This window comes from Archocentrus centrarchus, chromosome 4 (assembly GCF_007364275.1).
Source record: "Archocentrus centrarchus isolate MPI-CPG fArcCen1 chromosome 4, fArcCen1, whole genome shotgun sequence".
NCBI lineage: Eukaryota > Metazoa > Chordata > Actinopteri > Cichliformes > Cichlidae > Archocentrus > Archocentrus centrarchus.
This window is the reverse complement of record NC_044349.1, coordinates 19,355,434-19,376,367: the sequence shown is the minus strand read 5'-3', so window position 1 is coordinate 19,376,367 and position 20,934 is coordinate 19,355,434. Positions and strand designations below refer to the sequence as shown.

The following is a 20,934-nucleotide window of genomic DNA, read 5'->3' as shown; positions in this document are numbered from 1 at the left end:
GATCAAATGGATTAAACTTTAGATTGAGTAATATAGAATTTAACTCCCTTACAACAATACAATGGTAAAATAAAAATAATCTGCAATGCCTTACCTCCTTTACTAACATCCTCTTTACTGGAGGATCTGGAAAACAGTTTGGTCAGGCTGGAAGCTGAAGCTCTCATTTTCTTCCTTAGAGACATGGTGGGTGTATCAGGCTTCATAATCTCTCCCAGTGTTGGTCCTAACTCTGTGTCCTCCAGATGAGAGTAGGAATGGCCAGTCCAGGATTGCCTGCGGAAGATGTTCAGCAGTCCCAGTTTGGGTGACCTTCCTGTAGGTGGTCGGGCTTCAAGGGCTGGAGCAGATGCATGCCTCTGGAGGCCATGACCCTCTTTTTTATCCCGGGCTCTGGGAGGCCTCTCTGGAACCTGTAGAGATGAGAGACTGGGACTGGGGCTTGGCATAAGTGGCGTCCCCAGCTGACCTCTGGTGTGCGTAGACAGGTTAGGATTGGAGCGTGTGCGATTACGTGGTGGTGCCTGGGGAAATGAGCTTCTCGGTTTTACTTCTTGAAAGGAGCGAGATGATGGTGAAATCAGAGGCTCACCCTGATCATCATATCCATCACTGTGTCCTGATCTGTATCTTCCTCTGTGATGACCATGACTCAGTTCTTCACAGGAGCCGAGTCTACTTGAAGACTCTGAGCCTCCGTGCTCCAAAATAAAAGACTCAGCCAGAGACCCTTGGGAGCCAGCAAAGGTATCTCCCTCTGTCTGTTCTTGGTCCAACCTTGAAGTAACAGAGGCTCCTCGAAAAGTCTGAGTCACTTGTACAGGAGTGGCAGAGCCTCTTCTTGTGGCTCGCTGAGAGCTTGGGATAGCAAGCACATTTGTCCCTGCCACTTCATCATCTGTGAAATCTTCCTTTAGACTTTGCGAACCTTCTTCTTCACCTGCCTTTGCACGTATGGGTGAGGTGGGAGACCGACGCGAATACTCATCGAGAGACCTACTCCTTCTGTGAGGGGGTACATTACCATGGGCGAAACCCACTCCACTGTCAAACGAGCAGGACTTCTGCATTGTGGGCTGGATGGATGCCCGTCTCTGGCCCCGACTTGTCTCTGTTTCATCCTCCACATATTCAATAAGAGGCTCATTGAGGCGTCCTGAGAAGCTCCTCCTGAGTGGCTTGCGGCCTCTCTCCTGCTTCTTAGCTTGAAATTTGTCCCTTAATGTCATGTGTCTGGCAGACAACGGTGAAAGCTGATGAGAGGTGCTGTAAAAAGTGCTTCGGATGACGCTCCCCCGAGGAATACGACCTCCATCACTCCCTGAACCCTCATCCCCATCAGATAAATAGAGGGATGGACTGCTGTCCTTGCTGAACCGACGTTCCCTCTGAGGTGTTCTTTGACACGATACTTCTGATGATGCAACTGATTGCCTGCTCATACTCCGCTCTAATACAGTCCTCCTTCCTACCAGCTCCCCATCCTCTTCCTCCTCTAGTGTCACATCCCCTTCCTCTTCTCTATCCAGGTGGAGTTTGGCAAAAGGATCTGGGATCTGTGCTGTCTCCATTAAAGGATCATAGTCTTCCTCTGTTTCCTCTTCCTCTTCAGTCTGGCTGCAGTGTTGGAAAAAGTCCCAAGAGTCAGCCTCGTCATACTCTGACGAAGAGCCACTGCTTGGAGAGGTACTGCTGTGTTCTTGGGGCTCACGGGGCACTGTCACTGCCGTCTCCCTGAGAGGAGCATCTAGTAACTCCGGAATGGGCCTCAATGTGAGCACTGATCCAATGCACGTCAAGGAACGCTGAAAGATAGAGAGTCCGTTTTAAATTGTCTTAATGCAGTTAGAGGATTTATAGTGAACTCAGCTCTGGTGATTACATCACACTCAAGATTTTTACCATTACAGAAAAACACTATTTCTATGTAATGGCTTTGACAGGCAATACAGCACAAAAGGGAACTCACCTGCCATTTCCTTTTTGAAATGAAGACTTTCAAACTCTTTGTGTTGATTTCATCCGTGTCCTCTCCAGCATGTTCATCCTGACCAGAGTCATAACGACTAATGAGTTTACCAGTGTACCACAGAGATTCACAGTTGCTCAATACAACATAGCTCGAAGGAAAATCCTAATGTTCAGTATTTTAACCTCACCTGGAACCATTCGTGGCTCAAGCACTCAAAGGCAGATGGCCGTTTCCTAGGTACAGAACCATCAGGAGAGGTCAGATGCATTCTCTATTAAACCAGATGTGTAACTGTACACTGGATTCAACATAAGGAAGTTTTAAGAAGCTTTGAGATGTTTATTTTTTTTTTTAACACTATGAAACCTTTTTATTGGGTTTTCTTTAACTGTAAGTTAGATATTAATAGCAATGATACAAGACACTTTCTGTCAGCTGCACATAATTTTAAAAATATCTCATAGGACCTTATAAATGTGTGGCAATGTAAGGAAAAACAAAACAGCTTCCTTACTCTGGATCAGGCTGAAGGACCATGTGGAGAAAGTTCTTGGCTTCTGGGCTCCTGTACATGATATCAGGGGCAGCCCAGTTCAAAGTCCCTTCCCCTACCCTCACCAGTGTAGCACGGTCAGTCTCGCCCACAAAAGGGCATCGACACACCAGACTGTCAAGATGAAGTTTAAGCATGATGAAATTTTTCTGATATTTCGTGTATTCAAGATTTCGAGGTTACTTTCAAAAAGCAGGGATACTTACCACAGAAAAGCAACAACACCCACGGCCCTGACAAAGACAATAACAGATATTATTGCTGTTTTGTTATTATATGTAACTTACATTTGGACACAATTTATTGTAAATATTTTTTTGCTTTTATTTAAATCTCCTTGTAATACCAGAGGGTTGGTTCTACATTTGGATGTAGAGAAATATATCGTATTTTACATGACAAAAATACACAAAATATTATAGTAAAACTCACCAAATATCAGTGGCCACAGTGACTGGTTCTTGGTGAACAATTTCTGGTGCAACAAATTCAGGTGTACCAAACATGCTGTACTGGTGTCTCGATGTGTCTATTTCCTGGCAGAAGCCAAAGTCACAGATTTTGATCTCATCTCTTGGGGGATAAACCATGAGGATATTTTCAGGCTGAAAGGAATGAAAATAAAAATGGAATTAAGGACTTCATGAAAATAAGGGCCAAACTAATTAATGCAATATTGACTGAACCAGAGAGCTCACTTTAATGTCCAGATGCAAGATGTTCATGCTATGAATGTGACCAACTCCTTCAAGAATTTGCTGAATGAATGACTGAATCTGCAATAAGAAGACACAACATTTGTCACACACCATTTTTGCAGGACTTAAGTAATTGAATAAAGTAAATTAAATGTACCTCTTTTTCTGAGACTGATCCTTTAAGTAATAAATGATCCAAAAGTCCATGAGAACAGCAGCTAGAAAAGGTGTTAAAGAACTCAAAGCTCAAGTATGTGGTCAAACCCATGATAAAAAAAAAAAAAGCTCAATAAACAGTAACATAAACAAGGTAGGATACATTTCTGTGATTAGCACCAAGGTGCGTCTGGTACAAAAGAAGTCCAGCAGACAGGCCACTCTGGGATGAGCGAGACGGGATAGCAGGTCCCTCTCCTGGAAGGCCCGTGTCCTAGTGCTGCTCCGCAGAGGCAGAAACTTAGCAGCAAAGACCTCACCGGTCCTTCTGTGGACTACGCGCTTCACTATTCCAAATGTTCCCCTAAAACACAGAAAGACGATTTATGGCACATGAAATCTTAGCAAAGAGGATACTCAGAAAAAAAATTAAGAGAAAATGCACACTCACCTTCCAACTTCCTCGTGGACATCATAGACAGAGAATAACTTCCTTCTTTTTCCCAGCTCCACCTCCCTCTCCTGAAATTCCAGTGGTCCTACAGAAAAAACAAACAAATGAGCTTTAACTAATGCAAGTACTGAAAACCACACATAGTGACAAGAAACTAATTTTGTGACATATTTAATACATAAGCCACAATGACTGTCATCAGTCATCAGAAAAGCTCCATCGATTATTTTGAGCACAGAGCTAAAATTACGATGCAGAGTAGGACTGCTAACATTTTACCTTCTTCTACTGTGAGCTCAGCCTGACATGATGCATAACCAGAGTCATTGTGAGCGAAGCAGGTGTATATGCCACTGTCTTCACCCTCGGTGCACACAATGGTTAATGAGCAGCGGGCACCATGCTGTGTTATCTTCACATTCTCATTGGCTGTAAGCTCTTCTTCATCCTTTAATCACAGATGAAGAGCAAACATAATATGAATAAGCAGCAGTTCCTTTCATTAATAAACTTGGTTTTAAACCAGCGTTCTGTGATCTTAAAACAATGTGATGGCCTTCTGTCACATTTTGAGTGTGAAGAGTGGACATATAGCAAAAAATTAGCTTTCTTAGCTTTCAGGAAGGCAGATGGTGGTTTTCTAGAAAAGGGGATAAAATAGTCAGAATTCAGAAATCAGATGTGACTGACACACTCATCTACTCATACCTTGTACCACTTTATCTTTGGTGTCGGTCTTCCTGTGATGATGGCTGTAAATGTAGATGGCTGGCCAGGCTCTACACGCAGGTCCTCAGTGGGTACCTGAATAGATGGAGGAGCTAAAAAAGACATTTGATCAGTTAGTTAATCATACAAAGTTTGACATGATTCTACATTTCAAAGGAGACAAGAGTACCATCTGTAATTTCCTGTATTTGCTCTGAGATGTAGATCTCCTCTTCTTCCTCGAGGTAACGAATGGGCTGCTGTACTGCTTGATCCTCTGATGTGGGGGCATAAACAGTCACTTCAGTGCTACCCTCAGTGCTGGAGACAAATGTAAGATCAAGGACATGGTTATTTTACAGTAAATACTAATAACAGACCTAATTTCACAAATAAACCATTAAACAGAGACAACACAAACTCAAAAAAATGATGAGGTTGCTGATTTAATGTAAAAATTAACATCAGTGCGCACAGATTATGAGTTGGACATAGCTTACTGTTCAGGATTTTCGGGAGGGAAAAGCATCTTGGCAATTGAGGTGCGGGTGAAATCAGTCTGTAACCATTTCTTTACAAATGCAGCAGACCAGCCCTCTGAGTCAGGATCTATGAAGACCAAAACAAACTCAGCCAGAAAATATTGGCAAAGTAATTCAATATTTTAAAATGTATTTAAAGAAGATTGTACTGTTATTGATAAGTGGGAAAAGGAAACAATCAGGGTACATTACCTTACAGTCCAGGAACAGTAACAGTGTACTGTAAGCCTTACCTTGCAGCCTCTGCGTTGTACCTTACCAACCCACCATATCAACGGGACATGGACACATGCCCCCTGCTAGATGGGTATAAAAGGGACACTTGCCCAGCACATGACCATCTTTTGTTCGTGGGAGTGAAGAGTTAGCTGGGCATGCATTGGCAAGAGGAGAAAGGGAAATGTTGAGTGGTTATTTGTTATCATGACAATGATGACTTACATGGAACTGTCCATGTGAGGAACCTCCTGCTTTAGGACTAGTATTGGGAAGATGAAAAAACATGTAAGTTACGGACAATGGAAGGGCAAACATGGTGTCAACAGTCCAGAAAGAAATATGTATATATATGTATTTATTCAATGGGTCGTAGTTCATAAAAAGTATCAGATTCTATATTTCCACAGATCCCTCTATTCTACTATATTCCTCTTTATGGTAAAACTAACAGAGTTTTAAAATCACTCCATAACATAAGGTAACTGATACTTAATAGCTTTGTGTGTTTTATTTATGTTTAATTTTACTTATTGTTTATCTATTTAGTTTGAATCTATGCCTTTTGTGAAAAGTGGAAATGTGGTGAAACACACAAAATCGCTGCGTAGAATAAATGCCTTTTCATGGGAGAGGATGCCATGAAGTAATGTATGGTGTTTATGTTGAATGGTAGCCACTAGATCCCATTCATTATGGCAACAAAACATAGGTTAGGGTTGAGATTTTGTAACATGACTACCATGCAACCTTAAAAACACTTCAGGTGTCTGATCCATGCAGAGGTTAAAGTACTAGAGATCTACAGCTAGTTATTAGAGAAGAGGACGTGAACAATGGCACAGATTCAAGTATTGGATCAGAGATGTTTCTGTGTAAGATGGTTTTAGTGTGGTCCATATCATTGATTCATTATGGGAAAATGGTAATTAATAATACTGATAGGATATGGATATGAAGTATGCATTTCTCATCTCATGCTAAATTTAAGGTTAAGCAATTATGACAATCCTTTGATTAGAAATGGGATGATGATAAATAACAAGCTGAAGTGGTTTTATCTCATGCTATTTATGGCAGTTAATATTTAAGGTTTAGCAACTGCTGCACAGTGAAAATGGAAACTGCATCACCTTTATGGCATTCAGTCAGTACAGACTGCACCCCATGCCATAATCCCCAGGAATCTAGTGACAATTGGTATGGTAGTTGGAATCACTTATGAAGTGAGTGTGTGTGAAATGAGGGAAAGGAAAATGTGAGTAAACTAAAATCTCAAAATGGTCTAAACTGGATAAAAATGGATGAAGGGTGGAAAAGGGAAACTGATCCAAACTGTTGTAGTTGTGAAGGGAAGAGATGTCACATGGTGTGATGCAAAAAGGGTGACAGGATTTCAAGTAAAACTGGACAATGGCATGTGCTTTATCCCTTCTCGAACACAGCTGAACTAGTGAAAGTGTGAACCCCCCCACTTAAAAACCCTGTTATGGGTTCCCATCGTAGGTGGAGGACATTAACTTCATTGGCTGTCATACCTTTAGGAGGTAAGTCCTGTGGTTGGTCGTTCTCATGGTCGGTAGGTGGTACATAGGCGGGACATAGACCTGCCTTGCACTTGACACCACCAAGTTCATTCCAAAGCTAAACAAAGCAAAACATTTTCATTAGTGATATTAGTGATACTGACTATCTTCATACATTTAAGATTAATGGATACAGGTTCTATACCTCACACTCATACTGTCCAATATCTGCATCAGTTGCCCTGATGACCGTCAAAGTCAAGATTCCACTTCGAGCATCATTCACAATTAAGTATTTCTGCTGATCAGTCAATTCTTTGCCATCTTTCAACCACCTGCCAAGCCCAAGGATTTGTACACTCAGAACACGCATTAATTACAAAATCATAAAGCAGCTATATCAGCTCTGTGTTGCAATACCTAATCTTTGGTAAAGGGGTGGTGAAAGTGGAGCAAGAGAACTGGATGTCCTCTCCTTCTATGAGACATGCACTTTCCAGTCGACTCACGAACCTGGGAGGAGCTGGAGAAAAGAAGAAATACATCACCAGGTCGGGTTTGCAGTGGCAGTTATATTAATATTATAAGTGGTAGGTAGTAGCATTATTAGCATTGCTTAGAATAGAAGTAATGATAACTGCAACTATTTTCAAATATAATGATGTAATAGGACCAGCTATCCCGTATTCTTTGTACAGTATGAACAGCATTCACTGGCAAACACAGATGTGGTTCTAGTACTGCAGCTAGTTTTGGGTCAATTGCACTCTAAACTCACCCTGCACCACCACCTTTGCCAGAGTGCCAGCACTGCCCATGAAGCTGGTAGCGTAGCACGCATACTCTCCAGAGTCTTCTCCAGTGAGGCTGTCCAGGATGAGACTACAAGTGCCTGACCGGTCTGATGTGATGATGTGACGTGGGTCATCTTCCAAAGGAAGACCATCTAGGAGGAAGACAGCAGAATCCATGTAGGTTCATCAATGCGAACATAACAGTCTTGCTCAATTACACGTGTAACTGGTGATTTCAGCTTGCAAAGTCCAGTTTGATTTAAGAAATGGCAATTAAGGGAATTTTGGAAGTCAAGAAAAGATCTGGAAGATTAAGAAAACTTTAAGATAATAGGGCAGAAAGGAAAAAATAAACCCCTCATACAACTACAAAGAAATCATTGGAAAGTTAATGTGGCAAAGGATTGGCAGCCCGCTTTGCAGTGCAACACAGGATGTATAACATCTATTTGGCAAATAAACTGATATTTGAGCTGGGACACAGTTTGGACTTCTCTGAGAGGTTAGAAAAAAATCAAGCATAACATTCAACCACCAAAACATTTTATTTCCTGTTCAGGAATGCAAGTAAATAACAGTAATTTGGCATCTTAATTAAAAAATAATAATGTCCTTGACTATTTTTTTTTATGCAAACTTGACAACAGTATGTTTGGGAATAAGGGAAAAAGAATCTGATAAAAGATGAAACAGCTTGCAATCATTTAGCATTAGGAGGGAAATACTATGTTTGTTGGCTGTGTGGCAGCCTGCAAACATAGTACTGTTCAAAATGAGTAGGCAGATTTTAAACACATGAAGACTTTTACATTTTCTGTAGTCCGTAGCAACAATACAATAACAGGTTGATATTTACTTCTTTTTCTAGTTGCATTTTTTTTTCATGTTTCACAAAACATAATTTGCTCTTTAAAAAAGTCATTTCAAACCTTTGAACCAGCTGATATCTGGTTTCGGAGAGCCTGAGACTTTGCAGGTCAGTTTGATTGTCTGTCCTATCTTTGATGTGCAGTCAGACAAAAGTGACTCAAACACTGGGGGACCTGTTAATGAACACACACAAATACACATCAACATGTCGATATTGGGTATATCAATTCAGCTTTGCTTTTTTCTCATTTACATAAGTTTTAATCCAGTGGTAGAGAACTTGAAAATTCAATGTTGTTCTGAAGCTGCTATGTTAATTTGATGATTAAAACCTGCTTATGAAAACAGGTGGGGAGAAAGGTAAAAATATTTAATTTCTATGATCTTATCATAAAAATATTCAAATAATACCTGGACCAACAGACTTACTGTTAGTGGGCAGGCTGGAACGTTGCTGTAGCTCCTTCAGGTCTTTAAGCCAGGACAGTTTAACTAGTGTTGAGGGGCCCTGCAGTGTGTACCTTCTTATGGAGCCTCTGTGCTCATGCCACAAGCCCCAAGACTTTTCGTCTCCACCCACAGTCTCCTTTATTTCCACATCATTCAACTGGAGAGATTCCAAAAGTGACAATGAGGAGGATGAGTAAGTGGGAGGATGACATGAAGAATTGAAAAAGCAATAAGAGTACAGCGCAGTGCTGTCGCTTTCATGACACGTGGCCACCTGTGAAATGGTAAATGAGCAAATCTTGCCTTCATTTTGTTCTTGAAGCTGTAGGTGTCTCGGTTCATGCTGGTGTCTTTTTTCAGTTTACACAGTACAATGCATTCCTTAAAGAGAAAGACTTGTCTCTGATGCCCTCTAGAGGGCGTCTTAATTTCCGGAGATTCCTCCCACACTGTGAAAGATCCCTAAAGAGAAGAAGGCAAAAGGTAATCCAGGATGATATACTGATAAACTCCATGTCTTGTACTGTATGCAGTTTTTGCCTACCTGACGTACGGGCTCACCCAGGGCAATAAGAGGAGCTGGGTAGTTCTCAATCAGAGACACTTTGTGCAGGTTGTCTGACCTCCAGGGAAGGCAGGACACCAAAGAGAAAGCATCCTCCAGAAGATAGCAGCTCTGGCCACTCTTAGCTTTGTTCTTGATTAACTCCTACAGATAAGGTGACACACTTTAAAGAAGACTCTCCAATGTGTGCAAGAGTATGGCCTTAAATGTTTACTTTAAAATGAAATTAAACCAAATGTCCTATTTTCCTGTCACTTTAAAAGTAATATGGATAATATATTTTAGGCATTAACACTAACATGGAAAAACTAAACTATATGCTGACCTTCAGTAAAGCTTGGTAAGTTTGAATTCTTTCTACTGGTTGCTGGAGGAATGTAAGGACATCCATAACAGCACAGTCAGTTTTACCAGGTTCTGTAAACTCCTGAAATATCACAGCCAACAAAACACAAAGATCATTAGATTGGTACAATAATAATGCTGCTCACAGCACCATATTTTCAGCAATATTAAATGTTCATGCTTGAATACAGCATATTGAATACTTTGAAAAACTGCTGGATAGTCTTGTCAGTGATGCAGGCCTCTGCTTGAGCTTGTCCCACCATGTAGTGAAGATACTTCTCAAAGTCTTCTCTGTGTTTGATCAGATGCATAGCCACATCATCATCTGTGACACACTCCCTCAGCGCAGGAAGGAAAGACCTGAGAAAACATAAAGTGATGCAACTTCTGTTACTGTGCTTTGATAAGTATGCATTTTCATTCTGCAAATCATTTTGATGCAGTTTGCCTTTTTCTTGCATGTGTGTACTACCTCTCGTGCAATGACACAATGTCCTTGATGTTCCTGAAAATGATCTCTTTCTGGTTGAGGATGTTGATGGGGATGTGGCAGCTAGAATCCAGATAATTTAGCTGGTGGGATATAAACATCTTCATTTCTTTCACAAACTCCTCTTCTCCATCAATCAGGCCTTGGATCAACTGGCTAAAGATACAAGGAAATGTGTTTTTTAGAACAAATCAATTCTCCACCATCACAAAAGCCAAGATATTTGAAAGATATTACAAGCAATAGCTACAACAGCACCAAAGTATAGAAAAAGTACATGCATATATGAAATATTTATACATATATTTACTCAGATGCAGTATAATCATCATCCATATAAGTAATCCAATATACTGGAAAAGCTCCTCTGCTTTTTTAAATGAATAACAAACCTCAGGCCTCTCCTGTACTCTTCTCCCTTAGACCCGATCCCATCAAGATCTTCTTGAGGTGCTCTCAGCTGAGGGAAGGTCTCCTGCTTAAAATGAAAGTCATGTATTAACTTTCAATCCTTGATACCTCTGTTGATATAATAAGCAGTATAATTTTAATAGTATAATTTTTCAACATACAACATGTTTGCTCAGGACTGGTCCTGCCACATGGATTTCTACATCCTACCTTTCTCTTCTTCTCTAGGTATGCTGGACACAGCCATCCCTGCCGAGCCGGGTTGGCTTTGGTGGGTTTTGTCCTCACCAGCCATCTGTCAGGATGAACAGAGTCTAGGACCTCTACAAACTGACCCTCCTTCAGAACAAAACTGTCCTTATTTCCACTATTTGGGCTGCAGTGTGCTCGAGTCACATATATTTCAAATGTCTGAGGAAGGAAAACAGCAAATATATCACATTATTTATGGCTCTGCTGTCAAATGTGCACATTACTTTGTCATACTGTGACTCAGTCAGACTTGTTACACCGATGTTTGATGAGGCCATGAAAATAGACCCATAAATACAATACTTTCAATCAAGATAAAACATGTATATATATAAAAAAAAATACCACTCGTCTATCCTCTTCCCCTTCTGACTCAGATCCGGAAACGGTGCTTTCTAAGGGGGTGTGGGCACGATGTTTGGGGGACGGTGTCCTCATTTTAATATCATGGCCCCCTAAAATTTAGAATAGAGGATACCTTCAGTACACCTGCTCAGACACTTACATAAATAATATATCAAACCAATAATACTGCTGGCCTTTGATCTTCAACAGCATCTTCGGGGGTTGGGGAGCAGTTATCTCTTCTTTATCATCCTTTGGAGCTGCTTGTTCTGCTGGTTTTGGGACTTCCCTGTGACAATATTCATAAATATATATATATATTCTGTATCTTTACATAATAACAATAATAATAACATTTATAGAATAAATAAAATATTTTAACTGCACTCTGTTACCTTGGTGTGACTGGGGAAATCTCCACAGGTTCCATCATATCGGGAGCGGTGTCATAATCAGAGGGACTCGACACTGTTGAAAGGAGAACAGTGAATGCCATTTGTTCTTCACTGCAAATACATGGCAAAGCGATAAAGTCTTGCTTTTAAAGCTATGATGCAAACAAGTCACTCACCGGAGCTGGCAGCTATGAGTGAGGATCGTCTTCTCTCCTGTAAGCTCATCTGAGGTTCCTTCTCTGTCAGGTTGTAGGCCTCCCATAGAGAGATGTTCATACTTTCTACATAGTTCTCAGTATCTGCTGCTGAAGTGGGCACCTGCACGTGACTCTGTGGCAGATTCTCACTCTGCTTTTTGGGTGGGGCTTCAGGCTTTGTTGGGGCAAGCTGCAAAGGAGTTTTGGCAGCAAGAGGTGGATGTGCAGGTTTCTGGGCTACAGGAGCCAGCTGTGCAGTCTGCGCTACTGTTATGTTTCCATTGTAGGAGGTCACACCAAACTTATTGACCACCTCACAGGTATAAATTCCACTGTCACTGCTAATCAGGTTTTTAATTGCGAGTGTGCATTCTCCATTATCTGTTGTCTTAATTCTGCATCGCTGGTCATTGGTGATTTGTTGGCCATTTCTCAGCCACCGTACTGTGCTGGGTTTTCCCTCCACAACACACATTAGAGTGAGCATACTGTGAAGATCTGCAGTCTGGTTCTTAAAAACCTCTTTAAACACAGGGCGCATATCTTTACGCGTTTTGTAGCCTTTGAAGGCAGCCTGGATCTTGACTGCAGCCTCTTGCATTTGTGGTTCATCCTCAGCGCTGATGTTGATCTCCGGTGGAGACTCCTTCGATGGCTCCATCTTCTGGAGTGGCAGCTCTGCTTTAGGCCCTTCAACAAAAGATTCAACAGGCTGGACATCGCTGTGGATAGTTGGTATCTCAGTCAAAGCCTCTGAGAAAGTTTCATCTTCGGAAATGTAAAGGAGAGGAATATCTTCTGCCACCTTTGCTATTTGTTGTTCTACCTCCTTCCTAACGGGCTCGACTGCCAGTTTCACATCGTGCTCCACTTTAGGTTCTTTTCTCATGGGTTTAACTGGCTGTTTTAATGGACGTTTGGTAGCCTGCTCTATTTTCTCAGTTGCTCTAACTGACTGGTTCCTCTCAAACGCTGGTTTCTCTTCAGCCTCTTTTATTAACGGCTTTATTATTTGTTTTGTAGGCTGGTCTTTAACCTTTACCACTCCTCGAGTTGGCTCTTGTTCATCTTGATCCGTCTCAGTGTCTCTTGACACTTGTTTTTCCACACCTTTTATTTTGCTCTTTGTCCTCACAGGAGGCTTTGGTGGGGTAAATTGAGCTTCTTTTTCTACCAGCCTTTCTGGTTGTTCAGCTGGCAGTTGGTCAAGCATTTGCTCTTGCTTGTTCTCTCTCTCTGACTCTCTGAAAGCTGGTTTATTCATACGACCTCTCTGTTTGCGGTCCTCTTCAGAATCATTCAGTGTAGTCTTTAACACCTTGGGAATGATCTCTTCATTTTCCTTCAGTATATGTTTAATTGGTTGCTTTCCATCTGTTAATTTGCCTTTAGATCTTATTGGTGGTTTAAAAGGCTCTTCTTCTGTTTTGTCTACTTTGCCTTCATTTTCTAAAGATTTCATATCTTGATCATTCATCGACTCTTTTCTAATCAACCCTTCTAGTGTTTTCACGTCTGCACCTGGGTGTTTCCCCTTCTCCTCAACTTCTCTTGTTTTTGCTAAAGTCTTTTCAGTTCCATGTTTCTTTTCTTTTTGTTTCCTTTGTTCAAACACTGTTTCATCCATAACCCCATCTGACTGAGTTACTTCATGGTCAGTTTTAACTAATTCTTCAATCTGTCTTCCTGTTTGTTTCATCTCCGAGAAAGCATCACTTTCTTTTTCCAAATGCCTAGTTGGCTCTTCAGCCTTTTTGTCAACCCTATAGTCTTTCTCCAGTAGTCTCACAGATTTATCAGCTTTCTCGCTCACCTCACTGTACTTCTCTTTATTACTCTCTACATGTGCTGCATTCTGTGCAACATCAAAGTCCTTCTCTGTGGATTTTGCAGACTGAATGTCCTTTTGGATTTTATTATCATCTTTCACCACAGGTGTGAGGTCAAAAACTAGCTCTGTGTCTTTTTCAGAATTTGCAAGTGATGCTTTTCTTGCCCTCTTTTTGGGCTCAGGAGGAACTGGTTTATCCTCTGGTAGTTCAGGCCTCTCTGTCTCTTGAGTAGGAGTTGTTTTGGAAATTGTTCCTTTTACCTGCGGCAATATTGTTGGAGGTTCTGCCTTTGTTACAGTCGGTTGTAGAGCTGTGCATGGGGATAAAAAAATATAGATGAGTAAAGCCGTCTTCTTTACACCTCGCCAGTCAGGAAGAAAGATACATACCTTTTACTTGCACTGTTGCAGTGGTCTCTATGCTTCCTGCCTGACAAGAGTAGCTACCACTGTCTTCAAGTTTGAGCTCCTTGATGTTCAACTGCAGGAAGCAGCCATCTTGCTTCATCTCGTACTTCCTGCTTGCTCTCAGTGCCAGCTTGTTCTTCTTCCATTGTATTGGTATTCCGGGCTTAGACACCTCACAGTACAAGGAGACTGTACCTCCTATTTCAGCCTCTAGACTTTCTAATTCTTTCTTGAAGAATGGAGTGAGCGCTACATAGGTGGGATAGAGCAGACCAACAAATAGTCTGATACAGTGTCAAATAAGGCATGAAATATGATTTGTAAATGCATTTTCATGGTATGATTAAGCTTACAAAATGCTACAGTGCAACAATTGAGTTCCCGACACAATCACATACAAGTATTTCAAAAACAGAACAAGTGTACCTTTCTGTCAGAGAGAAAATGACATGATGCAGTAAAATATCACAAGCATACAACCCTAATGCCCACATACACAAACCTTTCACTGTTACAGTTGCAGTGGTCTCTGCTTTTCCTGCATGACATGTGTAGCTGCCACTGTCTTCCAGTTTGAGTTCCTTAATAAGCAGCTGCATGAAGCAGCCATCCTGCTTCATTTCATACTTTGCATTCGGTCTCACCGGCAACCTATTCTTCTTCCACTGCACCGCCACTCCGGGTTTAGACAGTTCACAGGAAAGGGAAGCTGTGCATCCTTCTTCAGCCTCCACACTTTGTAAACCTTCCTTGAAAAATGGTGGGAGCTCTGAGGCAAGGAAGGAAAGACAAAACTTTTTTTATATCTGCAGCATTAAGACTTTTCAGCTACTTTAAAATGTAAAAGGAGGATTTGAGATGTGAACAATGGACTATCTACTAAAAGTTATACATGATGAAATACAATCAATTTTATTAAGTAAATGTTTGCTATGAATGACTTTAAAACCACAGTGTACAAACCCTTTACTGACACAGTCCCACTAGTTTCTGCACTCCCCACTTGACATGTGTAGCTGTCACTGTCCTCGGGTTTGAGCTCTTTGATGTGGAGCTGGAGGAGGCAGCTATCCTGCTTCATCTCATACTTCCTGTTGGCTCTTAATGGCATTTTGTTTTTCCTCCACTGTACTGACACCACAGGTTTAGACAATTCACAGTACAAGGTTGCTGTACCTCCCTCCTCGGTTTCTATATTTTGTAATTCTTTCTTGAAGAAAGGAGGGAGCTCTGGGAAAATAGGCAAGAAACAGAATTTTAAGTTCATAATAAATAGGGAAATATTCTAATACATCACTTTTTTAAAACTACGAATGCTCCAAGTGGGTGAGTTTATAGTTTTAAAGTAGTAAAACATTATGACTAGCAAAGACAGGAAAACAGGATAGCATGTAATAAAGCAAAGCAGTGCTAATACTGAAATTAGAGCAATGCCAGATTACTGGAAAAAGTCTGAATTTTCTTGCTGCACACACCTTTCACTGTCAGAGTTGCAGCTGTCTCTGCAGCTCCTGCTCGACACGAGTAGCTGCCACTGTCCTCAGGTTTGAGCTCTTTGATGTGGAGCTGGAGAAGACAGCCATCCTGCTTCATCTCATACTTCCTGTTTGCTCTCAGGGGCACCTTGTTCTTCTTCCACTGCACTGATAGTCCAGGTTTAGACACTTCACAGTACAGAGAGGCTGTGCCACCTTCCTCACCAGCCACATCTTTCAAGTCTTTTTTGAAAACAGGTGGGAGCTCTGCAGAAATGGGTTGGGAAAATGCAGTCACACATCTTTTGTGGGAAAATACTTAAGGCATAATCAGGACAAGAAAAATTATATAAAATATTAAGACTTTTTAGACAGATTATAATATAGAGTAACATACAGTAAAAAACTCAATACATACCAGAACAAAAATCTCAAAAAAGTACTTTTACACATTAACAGTGGATTCTTTTTTACACACCTTTCACTGACACTTTTGCAGTAGTTTCAGCAATCCCTGCTTGACACGTGTAGGTGCCACTGTCCTCGGGTTTGAGCTCTTTAATATGAAGCTGGAGGAGGCAGCCATCCTGCTTCGTCTCATACTTCCAGCTTTCTCTCAGTGGTAGTCTGTTTCTCTTCCACTGTACTGACACATCAGGCTTAGACAGCTCACAGGACAGCAAAACTGTACCCCCTTCCTCTGCCTCTATATTTTGTAATTCTTCTTTGAAAAATGGAGGAAGTTCTGGCAAGCAAAAAAAAAAAAAAAAAAAGTTTGGAGAGTTACAGAGTTACAAAGTAGACTTTTCTAGTGAAACATTTAAGAAAAGATTTGCTTCACTGGTAAATACTTGGTTTCATCAAACATAGATAGGTACATTCAGAGTATTTTTCCATGATTAAGAGCTTACAGAAAAAAATTCTACCACTTAATTAAGCATAATCACAAACCTTTTACTGACACAGTTGCAGTGGTCTCTGCACTTCCCCCTTGACATGTGTAGCTGCCACTGTCCTCAAGTTTGAGCTCTTTGATGTTGAGCTGGAGTAAGCAGCCATCCTGCTTCATCTCATACTTCCTGCTGGCTCTCAGAGGCAGTTTGTTCTTCTTCCACTGCACTGACATCCCAGGCTTGGACAGTTCACAGCACAGTGAGGCTGTACCTCCTTCCTCAGCCTCTGTACTTTGTAATTCTTCTGTGAAAAAGGGTGGAAGCTCTGGCAAACAAAAACGGTTTAAAGAGTAACATTTAAAGACACCACTGTAGTAAGGCTCAATCAAATGTACCAAGTATTGTGTGTTTCATAAATGAGCAATGTGTGCTCTATGGATACGTGATCACAAATGATTTTTAAAGTAGTTTTCCATGATTAAGACCTTGTGCACGCTAAATTTTGCCATGTAGTTTACCATAATCACAAACCTGTCACTGACACAGTTGCAGTGGTCTCTGCACTTCCCGCATGACATGTGTAGCTGCCACTGTCCTCGGGTTTGAGATCTTTAATGTGGAGCTGGAGGAGGCAGCCATCCTGCTTCATCTCATACTTCCTGCTGGCTCTTAATGGCATTTTGTTTTTCTTCCACTGCACTGACATCCCAGGTTTGGACAATTCACAGTATAGGGTTGCTGTACCTCCCTCCTCGGTTTCTGTATTTTGTAATTCTTTCTTGAAGAAAAGAGGGAGCTCTGGGAAAAATAGGCAAGAAACAGAATTTTAAGTTCATAATATACAGGGAACTACACTAAACCATCATTTGTAACTACTTTTTTTTCAAATGGAAAAGGTTTAAGCAGTAACATTCAAAGGCAGCATTAAGGTAAGATTAAGTAAGATATACAAAGTATGTTTGATAGACAAAGATGAGTAATGTTACTCCACCTGTTTTCACCAAGTATAGATGATCACAAGTAGGTTTAGGAAGTACTAACATTTAAAGACACCATTAAAGACTAAATAAGATGTACAAAGTACATTTTATTTAGTACATTTTTTTAAAGATGTCTTGATGCTCCACAGAAAGATTATCACAAACTTCATGACTCAAAGTTTGTGAACACTAAAATCTACCATGTAGTTTACTATAATCACAAACCTTTTACTGACACAGTTGCAGTGGTCTCTGCACTTCCTGCATGACATGTGTAGCTGCCACTGTCCTCGGGTTTGAGGTCTTTAATATTGAGCTGGGGTAAGCAGCCATCCTGCTTCATCTCATACTTCCTGCTGGCTCTCAGAGGCAGTTTGTTCTTCTTCCACTGCACTGACATCCCAGGCTTGGACAGCTCACAGCACAGTGAGGCTGTACCTCCTTCCTCAGCCTCTGTACTTTGTAATTCTTCTCTGAAAAAGGGTGGAAGCTCTAGGAAACAAAAAAAAGAGCACCATTAGGGTAAAAAAAAAAGAAGAGGTTCTAAAAATTATGTGTTTTCACCAAGTATAGATGATCACAAGTAATTTCTTAAAGTACTCGTCCATGATTAGGAGCTTAAGGACACAAAGATTTACCACAATCACATACCTTTTACTGACACAGTTGCAGTGGTCTCTGCACTTCCCGCATGACATGTGTAGCTGCCACTGTCCTCGAGTTTGAGCTCTTTGATGTTGAGCTGGAGTAAGCAGCCATCCTGCTTCATCTCATACTTCCTGCTGGCTCTCAGAGGCAGCTTGTTCTTCTTCCACTGCACTGATCTTCCAGGCTTGGACAGCTCACAGCACAGTGAGGCTGTACCTCTCTCCTCTGCCTTTACATTCTGCAGTTCTTTTTGGAAAAATGGCGCAAGCTCTACAAAAGTTAAGAGGGATTGAAAGTAATGAAAGAAATGGTTAACAAGCCATAGCAAAAAAATAAATAAATAAAAAAGTGATGTTTGCTCCATGTTATATCTAATTGAATTGTTTAGATTGTCACAAGAAAGCATAAAAATATCAGTAATTATTTTTTACTCAGATATTGATGGCGCTGTAAAATATACCTTGCAAATGTACACTTTAGCATACCTTTCACTGACACATTTGCACTGGTTTCTGAACTTCCCACGTGACATGTGTAGTTGCCACTGTCGTCAGGCTTGAGGTCTTTAATCTGGAGCTGGACGATACAGCCATCTTGTTTCATTTCATACTTCCTGTTGGCTCTCAGAGGAAGTCTGTTCTTTTTCCACTGCACTGGCACCCCAGGTCTTGACAACTCACAGTACACGGAGGCCACACCTCCCTCGTCAGCCTCCACACTTCTTAATTCTTTCTTGAAGAATGGAGGGAGCTCTGGGAAAAGGGTTGAAGGGATGAAACAAATTAATGTGTCATATATCATCTGCTATAGTGCTTTAAATATAAACACAAAACGACAAAATAGTTGCAAGTTTTGTTGAGCATAATAGTTATTGTATTTGCATTTTAAAGTAGATTCAGAAAACAGGACAATATCTGGTGCCACTGTCTGTATTTGGGAGGACACTGCTATGTTAGAAGATTTCAGTTCAGTTCACACAATTACAGGAGAGTACCTTGACTGAAAAATGCATTATGTTTCTGCAACTGGAATTATGCCTACGTAGTAAAATGTGCCATTAAGACATCTAACTTTACACACCTTTCACAGACACAGTTGCAGTGGTTTCTGCACTCCCTGCTTGGCATGAGTAGCTGCCACTGTCTTCAAGTTTGAGCTCCTTGATGTGAAGCTGGAGGAAGCAGCCATCCTGTTGCATCTCATGCTTCCTGCTGGCTCTTAAGGGCAGGTTGTTTTTCTTCCACTGAACTGGTACTCCAAGTTTGGACAGCTCACAATACAGGGTGGCTGAACCGCCTTCTTCAGCTTCCACACTCTGCAGCTCCTCCTGGAAGAATGGAGGAAGCTCTGGGGAAAAAGCAGGAAAAAGGACAGAAATGGTGCTATTCAGTATAAGAACTTTTCACTGAATATCTACATCCCAGTCATTAGAATGTAAAACTCATTGCCCTGACTTACCAGTGACAGTAAGTTTGGCACTGCTCTGTATATCTCCTGTGTCACAGGAGTATACACCAGTATCCAGGGGGTCCACATCATGGATGAGCAGCAGGTTGACTTTTCCCTCCTTGCGCATCTCGTATTTGTCATCATTTCGGAGGGGAATGTGGTTGCGTTTCCAGGTAACCGAGGTGGTGAAGTCAGAAGTGGTGCAACTCAAAGTAGCCGTCTCACCCTCCATGACCACTGTGTCTTTGGGCTTCTCCTCAAATAAAACTAGACATCAAATCTCATTGATTATCAGGGTGTGCATACCTTTTAAACATTTTTTTTAAATACACTTTCTCTATTATATTTTTCTGCTCACCTTTAGGCTTAGGAACAACCAGCAGGCGTGCAGAGGTCCTCTCCTCCCCGACCACAAAAGCTACAGTGCCTGTCTCCTCAGGTGTTGTCATGGTGAGGACCAATCGGTGCTGGCGGCCGTGACATGTCATCTGGTTCATCTCATTCTTCTGCAGAGGGCTATTCCCAAGCCACCAGATGCCCTCACTCACGTCTGCATGACTCAGCTCGCACACAAACACTGCGTCCTCTCCCGCTGTCACCGTTTTGTCTTGCAGCTCTGTAACGATCCGAACGCGCTCTGTGGAGGAAGAAGGAGCTAGATACAGCTGTCTTTTTAGAAAAGGGAATTTGATACTTTTATATTAACTCAACTGTGAAAGACCAGCTTGGCATTTCTTGTCATGTAAATAAATTAGCCCAATATGTCAATAAATAATGGCATTAGACCGCTGTATACACCTACCCCTGACAGTCAGCTTAGCAGTGGTCTTTTTGCCCCTGGTAATGCAGGAGTACTCCCCAGCATCCTCCAGATATAATTTCTTGATCTCCAGAGTGTGTGTGGGACCTTTCTTTTTTACAATATAACGTCCTTCTTCCACCACAGTGTTGTCCTTCTTCCATGTGACTGGCACATTAGGACTGGAGACTTCACAGGAGAACAGCACAGATTTCCCCTCCATCACAGTTTGTCTCTCTAGTTCCTTTTCAAAGAACACTGATGCTGCCGCTGGTTAAAAAAGAAATGAGCTATTAAGATGAATTCACACCTAATTTAACAATTAAGTGATTATCACAGAAATATTTTGATGACCTAATTACTGAGGAAACAATGTATGGATTAATTCAACAGGGGACATAAGGGTTGGGGTTAGGTGTTTGCTGTGTGACTGCACTTTTGTTGAGTAAACTCATGTGGAACAGTGTTATTATTATGTAAAACTGGGCTTATATGAGCTCTGTGATGGA

General features: G+C 41.3%; 1 protein-coding gene across 1 annotated transcript in view; it reads right to left on the bottom strand.

The window, feature by feature from the left end:
• The window catches only part of obscna (obscurin, cytoskeletal calmodulin and titin-interacting RhoGEF a), a 38,297-nt gene that overhangs the window by 4,288 nt on the left and 13,075 nt on the right, over nt 1–20,934 (bottom strand). Inside the window, exons 28-72 of the mRNA XM_030727538.1 lie at nt 20,429–20,695; nt 19,985–20,263; nt 19,636–19,893; nt 19,258–19,524; nt 18,663–18,929; nt 18,181–18,447; nt 17,755–18,021; nt 17,081–17,347; nt 16,608–16,874; nt 16,135–16,401; nt 15,657–15,923; nt 15,145–15,411; nt 14,684–14,950; nt 14,164–14,430; nt 11,922–14,084; nt 11,746–11,818; nt 11,545–11,639; nt 11,351–11,460; nt 10,964–11,164; nt 10,735–10,817; nt 10,325–10,498; nt 10,053–10,212; nt 9,830–9,931; nt 9,484–9,648; nt 9,243–9,401; nt 8,919–9,096; nt 8,549–8,662; nt 7,604–7,771; nt 7,246–7,348; nt 7,031–7,160; nt 6,838–6,943; nt 5,042–5,150; nt 4,732–4,862; nt 4,542–4,654; nt 4,113–4,281; nt 3,831–3,918; nt 3,543–3,743; nt 3,381–3,441; nt 3,224–3,301; nt 2,958–3,130; nt 2,732–2,758; nt 2,487–2,639; nt 2,160–2,205; nt 1,970–2,047; nt 95–1,805 (exon numbers count right to left, since the gene is read on the bottom strand). Of these exons, the coding sequence (XP_030583398.1) occupies nt 95–1,805; nt 1,970–2,047; nt 2,160–2,205; nt 2,487–2,639; nt 2,732–2,758; nt 2,958–3,130; nt 3,224–3,301; nt 3,381–3,441; nt 3,543–3,743; nt 3,831–3,918; nt 4,113–4,281; nt 4,542–4,654; nt 4,732–4,862; nt 5,042–5,150; nt 6,838–6,943; nt 7,031–7,160; nt 7,246–7,348; nt 7,604–7,771; nt 8,549–8,662; nt 8,919–9,096; nt 9,243–9,401; nt 9,484–9,648; nt 9,830–9,931; nt 10,053–10,212; nt 10,325–10,498; nt 10,735–10,817; nt 10,964–11,164; nt 11,351–11,460; nt 11,545–11,639; nt 11,746–11,818; nt 11,922–14,084; nt 14,164–14,430; nt 14,684–14,950; nt 15,145–15,411; nt 15,657–15,923; nt 16,135–16,401; nt 16,608–16,874; nt 17,081–17,347; nt 17,755–18,021; nt 18,181–18,447; nt 18,663–18,929; nt 19,258–19,524; nt 19,636–19,893; nt 19,985–20,263; nt 20,429–20,695 (11,163 nt within the window). The remainder of the gene's footprint in view (nt 1–94; nt 1,806–1,969; nt 2,048–2,159; nt 2,206–2,486; nt 2,640–2,731; nt 2,759–2,957; nt 3,131–3,223; nt 3,302–3,380; nt 3,442–3,542; nt 3,744–3,830; nt 3,919–4,112; nt 4,282–4,541; nt 4,655–4,731; nt 4,863–5,041; nt 5,151–6,837; nt 6,944–7,030; nt 7,161–7,245; nt 7,349–7,603; nt 7,772–8,548; nt 8,663–8,918; nt 9,097–9,242; nt 9,402–9,483; nt 9,649–9,829; nt 9,932–10,052; nt 10,213–10,324; nt 10,499–10,734; nt 10,818–10,963; nt 11,165–11,350; nt 11,461–11,544; nt 11,640–11,745; nt 11,819–11,921; nt 14,085–14,163; nt 14,431–14,683; nt 14,951–15,144; nt 15,412–15,656; nt 15,924–16,134; nt 16,402–16,607; nt 16,875–17,080; nt 17,348–17,754; nt 18,022–18,180; nt 18,448–18,662; nt 18,930–19,257; nt 19,525–19,635; nt 19,894–19,984; nt 20,264–20,428; nt 20,696–20,934) is intronic.